General features: G+C 37.2%; 1 protein-coding gene across 4 annotated transcripts in view; it reads left to right on the plus strand.

The window, feature by feature from the left end:
• MAPK9 (mitogen-activated protein kinase 9) overlaps positions 1-12,985 on the plus strand; it is a 39,765-nt gene that overhangs the window by 9,450 nt on the left and 17,330 nt on the right. For 3 of the 4 annotated variants that reach the window (XM_019506195.1, XM_019506191.1, XM_019506192.1), the window contains exons 2-6: positions 1,017-1,189; positions 7,487-7,616; positions 8,711-8,769; positions 9,995-10,133; positions 11,442-11,607. In XM_019506195.1, coding sequence (XP_019361740.1) covers positions 1,068-1,189; positions 7,487-7,616; positions 8,711-8,769; positions 9,995-10,133; positions 11,442-11,607 — 616 coding nt within the window. In that variant the 5' untranslated portion in view covers positions 1,017-1,067. Of the gene's footprint in view, positions 1-1,016; positions 1,190-7,486; positions 7,617-8,710; positions 8,770-9,994; positions 10,134-11,441; positions 11,608-12,666; positions 12,739-12,985 lie in introns of all 4 variants that reach the window. The other variant, XM_019506194.1, reaches the window with a different exon arrangement.

The following is a 12,985-nucleotide window of genomic DNA, read 5'->3' on the forward strand; positions in this document are numbered from 1 at the left end:
CCCGCCTCTCAGCCTAAAAAGCCTGCCAACCACTGCTATAAAATATTTGATGACCATTGTTTTAATTTGCCTTTTCTCTCTTTGTCCAGACTCAAATTTCTTTGCATTAGTAACTCTTCATGAATTTCAGCTGCCTCTTAACTGCAAATGAAATTTTCTTCCCAAACTGTTTCCCACACTCTCCCTTACCACACCGTTTCTCAATCACTTGGCAATATAACTATCCTCCGCCTCATTCAGTCTTGGGAGTTTTGGAGTTCTTTTTTTCTTCTTCAGTCATATCCAGGCTAGTGCCAGATCTTACAGCTCCTCTCTCTAATGTTTCTGAAGTCCCCTGGCTCCTCTTTGTCATATTGCCAAAACCCGTGTTCATGCCAGGCTTCTATTTTGGCTGGATTACTGCTACCTTCTCCTTCAATTTCACTTCTATCCAGCATTCAGCAAAATTAAACGTTCTGTTGTTGCTTTGATCATCTTGAGTTCCTTTGCTGAGGACTCTTTCCTTCTACCCACATTTCACACACACCAAGTGCAGTTTCAGCTCTTGTTTTGTCTCATTTCCATTTCTCCCTGTTTTGTCTTTTCTTACTGCTTTCCAACTTGCCACCCGCTCAGCTTTTCTTGTCTTTCATTCTGCTATTGACTTCCTCATCTGTGTTGCTGGCTTTTGAAAGACGCATGCAAATGTTAATGTTTACCAAATATTACAGGAAGTAATGTACTCACATACAACATAGAATAGCATAATAGCCATAGCTTTAGGTTTTATATTCTTCACTTTAAAGGTCACTGGTTGAATCGCAGTTCCATGTAATGAACAGTCCATTTATATTTGCCAGTTTGTCTATCTCTACCTAGCAATAAGCTAAAATAGTGCAAAAAATCTGAAGATTAAAATAATTTAATACCATGTGTATTGGAAAATACTGATGCACAGAATGTATTGAAAAGGTTTTAACACTTTTGTTTAGAATTGCTTGTTTAGCTAATTGTTCAATATCTCTTTGTGTTTAAAGATCTTGAAAACTACCAGGTCCTTGGGGGAAAAAACTACATGACACTGCATCATGAGTGAGAATAAATGTGATAGTCAGTTTTACAGTGTTCAAGTCGCAGACTCAACATTCACTGTACTAAAACGTTACCAGCAATTGAAGCCCATAGGATCTGGGGCTCAGGGCATTGTTTGGTGAGTAATACACGCTTTGTTTAAACATAAACCGCTTAAAGAACTGCACCTATAACACTTAACTGTAATGCTTTTATCTCTTGCTACAGGATTGTGAACCAAATAGGTTCTCCAATACCTGTTTGTTGTCATGTCTAATATGGAATTGTGATTTTTAGGAAACCAAACTAAATTTTTAGATATTTCCATAAGTTAAATGGGCAGCAGATTTCCTTCTCATTACCATTTGGTTTTAATTTCTAGTTCATAACCACATATGGAATGTAAGAAGTTACAGTGTAAGGTTAGGATGGTGAGAGAGATTCTGGGTTTTACTTGTCCCTTCAACATGGTTCCCTGTTTTCTTCTCCCTTTTATTCCTGATCACTCCTATTCATTTCTAGGAGCCATCAGTGCAGTGCCTGGCTCCTCTCTGGCAGGATGAGGCAAATCAATGTCACTGTCACTCCATGGGTAAATTAGAAAGGGATGCTATGTGAGGGGTTGGGCTGGCTGTCTGCCTTGCTGTGTTACCTCAACTTTGTGTCCAGCCTCCAGTGGCCCAGGACATGAGAATCATTAGTCTGATATTGAACCTTAGTCTCTTGTACGACTGCACAGCTCTGGGCCAGCTAAAGGTAAAACTTTTCAAATGTTTAATAGGCGGCCACTATCTGCTCCACCCAGGTTACCTTTCAACCCCATCTTTTTTTGAGCAAAGCTTGCTTGCTACCTGGAGGCATCTCTAGGAACTCTAGCCCTGACTTTATAGCCATGGTCTTAAGGCTATAATACTTCAAATCCTACCTGCATTTTTGTGCTTTTACAATTCAAATTGAAGTGAGGAGTGTTTTTTAATATGTAATTAAACTATGTTACAGTTCTCTCCTCTGAGGAAAAAACTGTTTCTTATACTTGATCTGCCCATGTCTTTGACCTTCTTGTAACATAGTTCCTTAAAAAATGGCAGGTTCTCACATTAAATGGTATATAAAAATATTTTTAAATTTTTCCATCCCCTCATACACACGCAGAACAAATTTATTTATTATCTTGTATTTTCAATTTTTCAACTGCTGTGGATATCATTCTAGTTATTTCATGAAATAGGCCATTGCCCAGCTGTTGATAGGCTGTAAGTCAGAGAAATTAGAGGAAAAATCCCTCTTTTTCCTTGAAAATAGCATGTTAAATGTAGGGTGTATGAAGTCACTAGATATTAGTGTTTAGGAAAGCTTTGGTATATTATTATAACTCTTTCTGACAATACAGTTCCGATTTGATTCCTTTTATATTAGTACCAGATGGCATGTGGGAATTTCAGATGGCAATGATTCCCCTCCTCCTTCTAGAAATGGTGCATTTTTGATCTGCTCCACTTCCCTGCTGTTTCAAACCAGACTGATTCCTCGAGGTCAAGTCAGTGATGAGGTCAAGCTGTAGGGAGAGACAAAGAATGATCTGACTTAATGATTTGTCCTGAGTATACTTGATTTAAGGAGCAGCTGATTATAAATTAGAAGTGTACCATAACTCATCTTCTGAAACCTCGAAATAGTATCTACAAATTAAAGAAACTAAAATTACAGTGAAACAAAAATTTGCCAAAATCAGCATTTATAATTTTCAAGAGAGAACACGTCAGTCTCAAACTAGAAGATAGTAGGTCCCATAAAACAATTTTACTCTTTTTCTAATGTTTTAAACATTTTAATAATGATAACTACGATGTTAATTTTAGAAAGACCTTTCATAGCGTATCAAAATCCAGTCTAGTTGTGAAACTTATTTAGGGTTATGCTGTTGCAAAACCCATTCTTAAACTACAAGTAACATGAAGTTCGTCAGACTTTCAGAAAATGTGAAGTGGAGCACTGTGTGGTTCCCAAAATTTAATCGGAATCACTGTTAACTTTGTTTCATTTTCCCTTTTGGTTGATATTAAAACACATAAGAGTAATGTATTTGTCCTGAGGTCCATTAATGTTTGCTGATAGGAGGATCCTGATTCTTCAGTGCCTGTAATACAAAACAAAGACTAGAACAGGCTCAAAAATCTCAGTATCTTTGGAGAGCCTTTTTGCTTTTCTGCACAGCCTTAAGTAAGGAGATTGGTTACATGTTCCTGTACTTTATTTTAGGTAGCATAAAATTTCCCCACCGGGGTTCCTTTCCTTTTTACCTTTTGACTGTTAGTGTATTTGAGCTTCTGGGGTGTGTGCACGCGCGCACACACACACACGTGTATACATGTGACTGAATTACCAGATTCTTTACATCTCCTTGAATTTCTTTGAGACCCTTTTCCCTCTTCTCCCCAAATGGCTCTTTCCCTACACGTCCTGATTTTCCTCTCCTAGCCTGGACCCTGGCTTTCCCTGTCCCAACTTGTTCTGTACCCCCAAATATTCCTGTATCAAGCCCCTTCAGAGAGAGTGAGAGAGCGCGCATGATCTGGAATATCCTACTTTTATCTGTTTGGAAGATGTTGTAGTTTGTTAATGGCTGTACTTGAGCAAGCTGTTCAAAATAATTATTCTATGTTTTTCAAAACAGACACCTTAAGAATTTAAATTCAGTTCTCTAAAATTAAATTGTCTGTGGGAGCAAAGTAATTTGCTTTTGAAGAAACACTTAACTGAGAATCATCCCTAGGCATGTAATGTAATAACTTTATTGTATATAGCACCCTTCACAGACTAGTTGAGAGTAAAGAAGCAACACCGAATTAATCATGAGGTTGGAAATTCTACATTTCATAAAGACACAATTGAGAAGAGCTATGCTTGCCTAATAATAATCAGAGCGACACAGTAGTAAATTACTTTGTGTTGTTGGCTCTGCAGTTGACCTTCAGGATTTCCTGCGACTTCTTGCAAATGTTTTTTTTTTTTTTTTTAACAGGGAAGAGTCAGAGTGAAATTGTCAATGTGCAAATTAATTGTTGTGCATGAAATTTCCAAAAATTATATGAGACGAATCTGACTATTAAAGAAGTAACTTATAAATAGCTAGTGAGAAGATAGGTAAGAGCAGGCAGGAAGCTAAACCCTTGGATTTTTAAAGTGTGTGTGTGTGTGTGTTATGCAGGGGCAGAAACTGTTATTTTGAATGTTTTATGCATCAGATGGAATTCCGTAGAAGTCTATGTAAATTTTGCTCAATGCCACATTTTAAAGTTATTGCACTTCCTACAGTAACTGATTAAAAAATTTATTAGAAAAAAATTATCTTTCACCTGGTACTACAAGAGTATTCCTGATCTGGAGAACATGTTCTGATTTACTAAACAAGCAAAGGAAAATGTGGGATTGTATTGCAGTGCTGGTGCCCTAACTGCCTTTCATTTAGATTAACATTGCGAACAGCACAGATAGATGTGTAACCTTAATCTTGTGTAAGACAACTCTTGTCTGATATTGAATGATAGACATAAGCTTTTCATTAATTTGGAAGAAAATTTATTTGGAGGTGTTTGGATTAGTAGCAAAGTGATAAGGGAAATCAAATGAGTAAAATAAATCCACTTTTAATGTTTTTGTGTGTAGCAGTTTTCATTTCTTCTAAGATATACACATCACTCTTTCTTATTGACAATTCCTCTGAAATCCGGTACTTGAATTCAGGGACGCAAGAAAGGGAAAATACATTTTGCACAGTGGTCTTAGAGGTTATGTAATGAAATTTTCTTATTAGGAACACATTCCAAATTATCTGGCGTTTGAAAATGAACACTGGATTATGATAGGCATTGTGGCCTTGCAGCTTTTTTCTTTTTAATACTGAAGTTCTTGATTTTTCTCTGTATCACACTTAAGTTCAAATATTCTTTTAGATTGGTTAATTATAAAATCTTTGATCCATTTCCTTCTGCAGTCTGTATAGTTTTATTTCTCTTAGGCTGTGATGGCAGCAGGAACGACTTGATTTTCTAATATGACATCAAGGCTACTTCTCTTCAGTTTCACAGACAGGGAATGAGTTACAGGCTCGCTACTGAGTCACTTCCCTCCTTGAGAGATTTTGCTTTACATTTGCGAAATGATCTCTGACTAAAGCAGTGCCACTAGGTCAGCCTCACAGCTGGTGGCCGAATTTGAGAATTGGTAACACAGTTTCATTCCAGTGCATTTGCTGTTAAACAGTTTTGGGCATTTTGTACCAATTCAAAATACAGGTCAAAGAACTGACATGCATAGAACTTTCTACATACTATTTTATGGTTTCTTGGTCAGGTAAATATGAACAAATACCAAACATGTAAAGTTTTGTACCAGAAGTAGTAGGTTTAAACCATCTGTTGAATTGCCTTGCTCCCACTTCATATTCTATTTTGTATAGGTATTCAAGCTTTGATTCTACGAATGGCTGAAATGACCTGATAATGATGACTCTGCACAGATCAGTTCTATAAATATGTCACTTTATATAAATGCTGAGATGGGTTAAGTAGGCTGTAGTCATAGAACCAGGGCAGTCATGCTGTGTTTTTACTTTATTTCCTCTTGTAATCTCATTTTTGCTCTTCAGTAGTGTTGCTCCTCTTTATAGGGGAAGCCGTGACTTCACATAAGCAGAGCACATATTATTTTATTTCAAAGTACTGATGCAACCTCAGGGAAGATTGTACTGTACAGGAGTACAGTGCTGTTATGACATTCTTAAGCATTCTGCTGGGTGTACTCTGAGAAGGAAAGCCCGTCTCCCAACAGCTTTGAGCATATCTGTATTCTTATTTCCACCACTAAGTAAACAGTTGAAGTAGAGATTGAATGATATTACACTCTTCTGAGTGAGAGAATCGGCACTGCTGCCTGGGTTTGGAGTATATGGCTATTCTTTATGAATAACACCTGTGCATTAATACTTAGTTTCTTCATTGTTTAGTCTGATCGTGAATATAGTCAGCTGCAGCTGAGAATCAGATACTTGTGGCTCTTGGAAACAAACCTCCTCTGCAAAATGTGCTCATGAAATGGAGGCTAGGAAGGAACAGAAGTCACAAAGAAGTAGAAGTTTTTTGCTAAATATAATTGTTAGTTCGAGGCTATAATTGGAAACCTCTCTTCCCAAAATGTGTGAATTCTTCCTAAAATGTGTGAATCTTTTTATTTATTAAATCTGTAATTCAGTTGGTTCCTCCACGAGAATAATGTAATGAGAGACTTAAGAACAATGAACATAGTTGGTGACCTGTGTTATAAATGTATTTATCATGTCTTTCAAGTTTCAAAAACCACCCGTATGCTGCCAATGGCACTCTTACAGAGATCTCACTTTTTGGGGAGTGAAGCACTGAGGCACTTGAGCTCTAGACTGAAGTGGAGACTTTAGAAACTTGTAGTTAATGATTGCATTAGAAATGGACCTGCTTTGTGTATGTAGTGTCAACAGCACTATGTGAGAGACTCACTTATCTCAAATTAAGCAACCAGGAATGTTTTTGTTTCCAGAAAGGTTACCTTAACTTAGAGGCAGGTAGTTAGATGTGTTAGCCTGAAGTTAGGCAGAAGGCAGTGCAGTTTGGCACATTAGAGACTTCATAGGGACGTTTGGGGTCAGACTCGATGATCTACTGAGGTCCCTTCCAACCCAAACATTATGAATCTATGGGCTGTCATAGGGCAGCCCTACTTCATCGGATATTATGACGAGGTAGGCAGTTGCAGCTCAGAATTAGATATTTGTGATATAACATTTTGTAGACTACAGAAACTGATGATTTTCTGTAACGAGTATCAAGCTTGCTTGAGGTCCCAGGCTAGATCTGGACTGTGAGACTTCTCCTAGGTTGGATCCATAGGGTAGCAACAACAGCAGCAAATTTAGCGATGGTGGTGGCATGAGTCCAGTAGTCACAGGGCCAAACAGCTGCAGTGGGGCAAGCAGGTCTGTGTCACAGCTCTTGCTCACCCCCACCCCTCTGCCATGGGCTATATCCAGCTGAGTCCAGGACCCCTAAGCTCTGGAGCAGGTCCCATGGCCAACTTCTAGTACCCCAGCAGACTGGATACAATAGCTCCGCAGGCCATATATTTGACACTCCTGGTCTATAAGCTGCCACACTACCATATCTTCTGCTTAACTTAATTTTGACTAACACTTTAGGGTAGTAAGTGTTTGGGCTTGGACAAGGGGTGTGCGGAGCTTTTGTTTTACACTTATCCCTGTCTAAGAATGTGCAGACTCTTTTCAATTGTCTTTGTCTGAACAAAAATTAAATGAATATCTCCAGCTTTGTGGATATGCATGATTTCAGACCTTGATTTCTTTCTTTCCCAAAAGTCTTCAACTTAAATTTATTCTCTCAATTTTCAGTGCTGCATTTGATACAGTTCTTGGGATAAATGTTGCTGTTAAGAAGCTGAGTCGTCCTTTTCAGAATCAAACACATGCAAAAAGAGCTTACAGAGAGCTTGTTCTTTTAAAATGTGTCAATCACAAAAACGTAAGTCATTTTTCAGTAGGCTGTAATATTTAAGCACAATATATGTTTAAGTTTGTACACGTGGCTTTTTTTCATGTAGTGGGTTGGAGGGGCCAAGGTGGAAGGAATATTTTGCAACAATATAGTTTAAATTAGTATAATCCATCTGTATAGTCACTGGACCAGCATAAAATTGGACTTATTCCACTACATTTTATCTCAGTGAGCCACGTTGTCTTGCACTGGTTCAGGTTCAATCAGATTAGTACTCTGCCTTTTGGTCAAGCTCGTATGTAACCATGTCAAAATGTCTATTTTATTGCCTTCCCTGTTTCAGTTTGTTTAAAAAAGAGAACTGGAGCCAAGAGCAAACTGACAAGAATTGTAGGTTGCTTAGAGGCAAATATAGTGACTTGTGAAAAGTTACTACACAACTGCTAAGTTTTGTGAATGTTATGAAAAATACATCACATGTAGAAGTTAAAATGACCTAGAAACTCTTGCTGGTTAAGATTAGGCACTTAAGACTTAGATCCAAAGCCTTCTAGGGTTGATGAGAGTTTTAAAATTGACTTGAGTAATTTTTCTTGAAGTAGTAATTAAAGGATTACAATAATGTTAAGGAAAGTTTCCAGAAACCTAGCAGTAGACAGAGATGCATCCGCCCAATCTGTGTGCTGTTTAGAAGCCTTTGTTCTAAAGATTAAAAAAAATGCTTATAATTTACACAGACTTTTGAGTGACACACACAAGGAGGTTGCTTTTTTCAGAAAAAAAAGATTTTTGGTTTGCCTGTGGAAAGAGAAATGCATCTATGCTTTCTAGTGCCTTATTTTAAATGTACAAGTTCAAATGTTGTTCTTCAGCACTGCTGCTGTGTTGTGCTAATATATGTGAACTGAGAAGTCAAGCACATTAATAACAACTTCAAGAGTGAAACTAGCTTCTGAGTGACAAGTAATTGACAGTGTAAGCAGTGTCTGAATTCTAAAATGGATGCATTTGACTTCATATTGAAGTGATGTTGTGGCTTGCTTCTTACGTTTTTACTTAGCATTTAATTTATGTAAATATTAATAAATTATTTTTTTTAACTTTTTGTCTGTCTTTTATAGATAATTAGTTTATTAAATGTATTTACACCACAGAAGTCACTAGAAGAATTTCAAGATGTGTAAGTATCAAGGGATTAAAATACTATGAAGCGTGGCATGAATTAGTCATAGATTGCATTTTAACCCTTTGCACCCCTAGAAAGTTCATGGTATTGGGGACATAATCTGGCTCATAATAAGACTGCACTAAAAGGGTGCATTCCGGGGAAGCGCACGCTGCACGTGCAGGTGTTCCCTACAGGAGGGGGTGGGGGGAGATCCCAGTGTCAGAAAACCCTGCACCTTAAAAAAGCAGGGTGGTGCATGTGGTGGCAGCATACGCCACCCAGAATCAGAAGCTGGCCAGCCAGAGCCATGCTGCGGCTTCCAAGTAGGCTTCATGCTGCTGGATTGCTATGGCTGCAGCCTCTGAGGGCCCCCAGGTAAGACTGCTGGGGCTAGCCCAGGTGCTAGCTCCAGCCTCCCCTACCCCACCCAGGGTAATGTGACATGCACCAGAACGCACATGCACCAGTGTTTCTCAGGAACAAGCAGCCTGCAGCACATAGTACCACTGCTGTTTGTCGCTGGGGAAACGCACGTTCCCTCTCGTGGGGCCGTGCCCAGATTGTCTGTGATTCCTGTAATTACTCCTTGTCTCTTAGCCAGTAACTCAGTATGGATAACCTGATGTCCTTTTCTGAGCTGAAGCCCCCAATAACTTCAGCATCAAATACAGCCTGAATATATTTCTTAACTTAGATCTTTTATGTGGCAGTAAGACTTATTAATCTAAGTATTCATGGGGTTGCAATCTCTTGCTGATTTTAAAAAAAAGGATAGCACTTTAACCTGGAAATGAATTATTACTTCATATTATATAACATGGTTTCCAGAGTTTTGTTATGTTAAGTTAGGATACAGTAAAAAGAAATCTCAACTTGATACACTTCACTGTATTCTCTCCTTGTGTGCAATTTCTGTGTAAATTTAATTTGATCTTAGGTTCCATCAAGACAAGCAACATAAACTAGCAGTCTCTTCATGTGTTGTGTTTGGCAGAATTCATGGTTATATCAGAGTTGTATTTTTCTTCCTTTTTTATAGTTCTTAAACAGATTACTAAAAATTATTTTAAATTATTTTCAAACTTTAAATAATGTATACCATTCGATATTTTTTCCTTTATCAACATTCTGACACTCATTGTATCAGTGACTTGCATGATCTCTTATTTAAATCTGTTCTGATGCTAGGTTTAAAATCCCTGATGTGAAAAATGTTTTTTGATCCCCTACATTATAGGTATTTGGTTATGGAGCTGATGGATGCTAACTTGTGTCAAGTTATTCATATGGAATTGGACCATGAAAGAATGTCCTACCTTCTGTACCAGATGCTGTGTGGTATCAAGCACCTCCATTCAGCTGGTATCATCCACAGAGTAGGTAGTGTTGTGACACTGATATTAATAATCTCTGTCTTAAAGGTAGTATTTATCTGAAATGTGTTCACTATTATTTTGCAAGTTGGTGTTCAGTTTCTGTATATATTAGTTGAAGGATAAACAGTCATGTTACAAACAAAGCCTCCAAAAAAGCAAACTAGCTCTGCAGATGATAAAATAGTTTTAAAACTGTTAAATGAAACTACTGACACCAAACTACGAAAAAGACTAAAGATTGTATTAATATGAGAGAGAAAAACTGAGCTTAAAAGTATGAAAGGTAAACTCTGTAATGACAGAATAAGGAATAGCTTGTTTTAAAAATTCTTTTAAAATTATACACTACAGTAATATTACTATTAAAAGTAAAATCTATAAATGGTCCCTATGATATTGAAACCCTTCACAGGCTCTCTGTGCTTCTGTTTCTGTTGCCCCTGTTGTCCTGTTGATGTGCCTAGTTTACATGACCAGTACTGCTCCCTTTGAGTTCCAGTTTTTCCCACTCTTGCATTTTAATTTCTTCCATATGACCAGGGTGTCTGAAACCTCTTCCATGTCCTAATCCAACATGCTTTTTCTCATCCTTCAAGTGCTTAAAACACAAGAAAGCTTATCAACTCTAAAACTGTCACCTCCATAACTTGCTGCAAAGATCTGGGATGAAAATGTGACAGTAAGGTAGACTATGTAATTGTACTACATCCAAACATTCCAGCTGCCTCCAAGCTTTCTTGCAGCTGTGGGGTACTCTTATTTTCTGAAGGTCTGTTAGACTCAGTGAGCTGTGACAAGGTACTGGTGATGACCCTTTAGTTATTGTTCCTTGCAGGGGGGAGGCTGTCTTGTTTCAAAACATCTGATTTATTCAGGATAATATATTTCCTTTGTCATAAAGGTTGCTGTCTACTATGGTCTTACAATAAATATTTGAGGTTACTTTCTTTCACAAGAAGGTATCTATCTGTAGTATTATCAGTACTGGTGTGTAAACAGTCATCACTGAAACAAATAAAAGGTCTAATTCTCTGATTTCTGACAGCAAACAAATTTGCCACACTTGTTTTTTGTTTTCTGTGTCATAAAGACTTTGTAACCTCAGTAATATTGTGTTTAAATTATTTGTTGGCTGTAATCTGTAAATAATTTAGCTATAAAAGGTTGCAGGCATGGCAAAGTGTATATTTTAATATAAGCCGTTAATGTGAAATGCTGTGATGATGACTCATATAGATTTAAGGGAAAGATGCATGCTATCTTTTAGTTTATTGGACATTACAGCTAACCAAAATAACTTTTGTTTAGGATTTGAAACCCAGCAATATAGTAGTCAAATCTGACTGTACGCTGAAAATCCTTGATTTTGGATTGGCAAGAACAGCATGTACTAATTTTATGATGACACCGTATGTAGTAACACGGTATTACAGAGCGCCGGAGGTTATCCTTGGCATGGGATATAAAGAGAATGGTAAGTTACAGGACTGAAATATTAAATGCTTTACCTAGAGTGAAGCTTTCTCAGACTAATTTCTTTAGACTGTAATTCATCTTTGATCTGTAATGTTCAGTATGTATAGTACTGTCATGGAAATAATGAAATATACAGAGTTAGTCTCTGGAAGAATAGCATTTGTCTTGTTCTTTGTGACTGTGCCTCACCATTTTGTCTCCTTTTTTTATTGCTCCCCTTTCTATTCTTACTTATGCTCATTCATGGTCCTGTCTCCTTCATTCCTATTACCATTGTTCCACCTGCAAAAAATGCATTGTTTACAAAACAATCATACTTAAACATTTAAAAAAAATGAACAGAACCAATATGTGAAATGATTAACCCACATCAGTGTGAACTTACTTTTATAAAGTGTTTTCTCCTCTGTATGTATCCTCTTCTCTTTGTAGTGTCATTTTTCATAAAGTCTTTTAAATTTCTATAGCCTAGGCAACATTTTATAACATCCTAGGTCTTTCTCTGGGTATTTTGATTATTAATACTATTATTAATTTTAATAAATGCGTCTAAGATATTTTAAACATTCAAGCAACAAAGCAGTTGTCAAGGAAAATATCCTTTAATTGCATTTTCCCTTCACAACTGACTGGCAGGCAGTAAGACTCATCCTGCTTGGGACCTTCAGCCCAGTGCATCTTTTCACTTTTCCAGCTTTAGAGTAGATTTAACATTCTATGGCTACAGGCTGAGGTTTGGGGAGGGCAAATCTTGAAGATGTACATCTTTGGGAATGTAACGCAAGAGATCCATAGAATTTCTTGAGTCAGCAGTATTGAAGGGTTCTGCATCACGCATAATGCCTTGGTAGTGTAGTATGTGTTGTTGTGGCTCAAAAACATTTAATATACCTATAGTGGAGTCTGTCCTAAATGGGACAGGAAAGTGTAGAGTAAGTAGTACACTAATCTAAAAGACTAAATGTGCAGTGTAAATTTTACAAATTAAAAATCTATCTGTGGTTTTTTTTAAAAAAAAATCTTTAATCTTTTGTCCTTGCTGCACCTAACATGATAGTGGATATCTGGTCTGTTGGGTGCATTATGGCAGAAATGGTCCTCCATAAGGTCCTGTTCCCAGGAAGAGATTGTATCCTTCTTCACAGTGGTTTTACGGATTGTAAAATCCAATAAGTATTTTGAAGTACTTTAAAAGTACTAATTAGAAGTGTGAGAAAAAGCAGGGTTGGTGTTCATACTGTTGATTACAATCATGTCTTGTTAGCAGTTTGGTTGTCCACATTCTTGTGTTTTATTGTAGATGCTAGAATTTTTTTTGTTAAGTTTTCCACTTTTGTTCATGACACTTCATAATTTGATCATTTCATTTTTACTTT

Source organism: Gavialis gangeticus, unplaced genomic scaffold, assembly GCF_001723915.1.
Source record: "Gavialis gangeticus isolate Ggan-Ray unplaced genomic scaffold, GavGan_comp1, whole genome shotgun sequence".
Classification (NCBI taxonomy): Eukaryota; Metazoa; Chordata; order Crocodylia; family Gavialidae; genus Gavialis; species Gavialis gangeticus.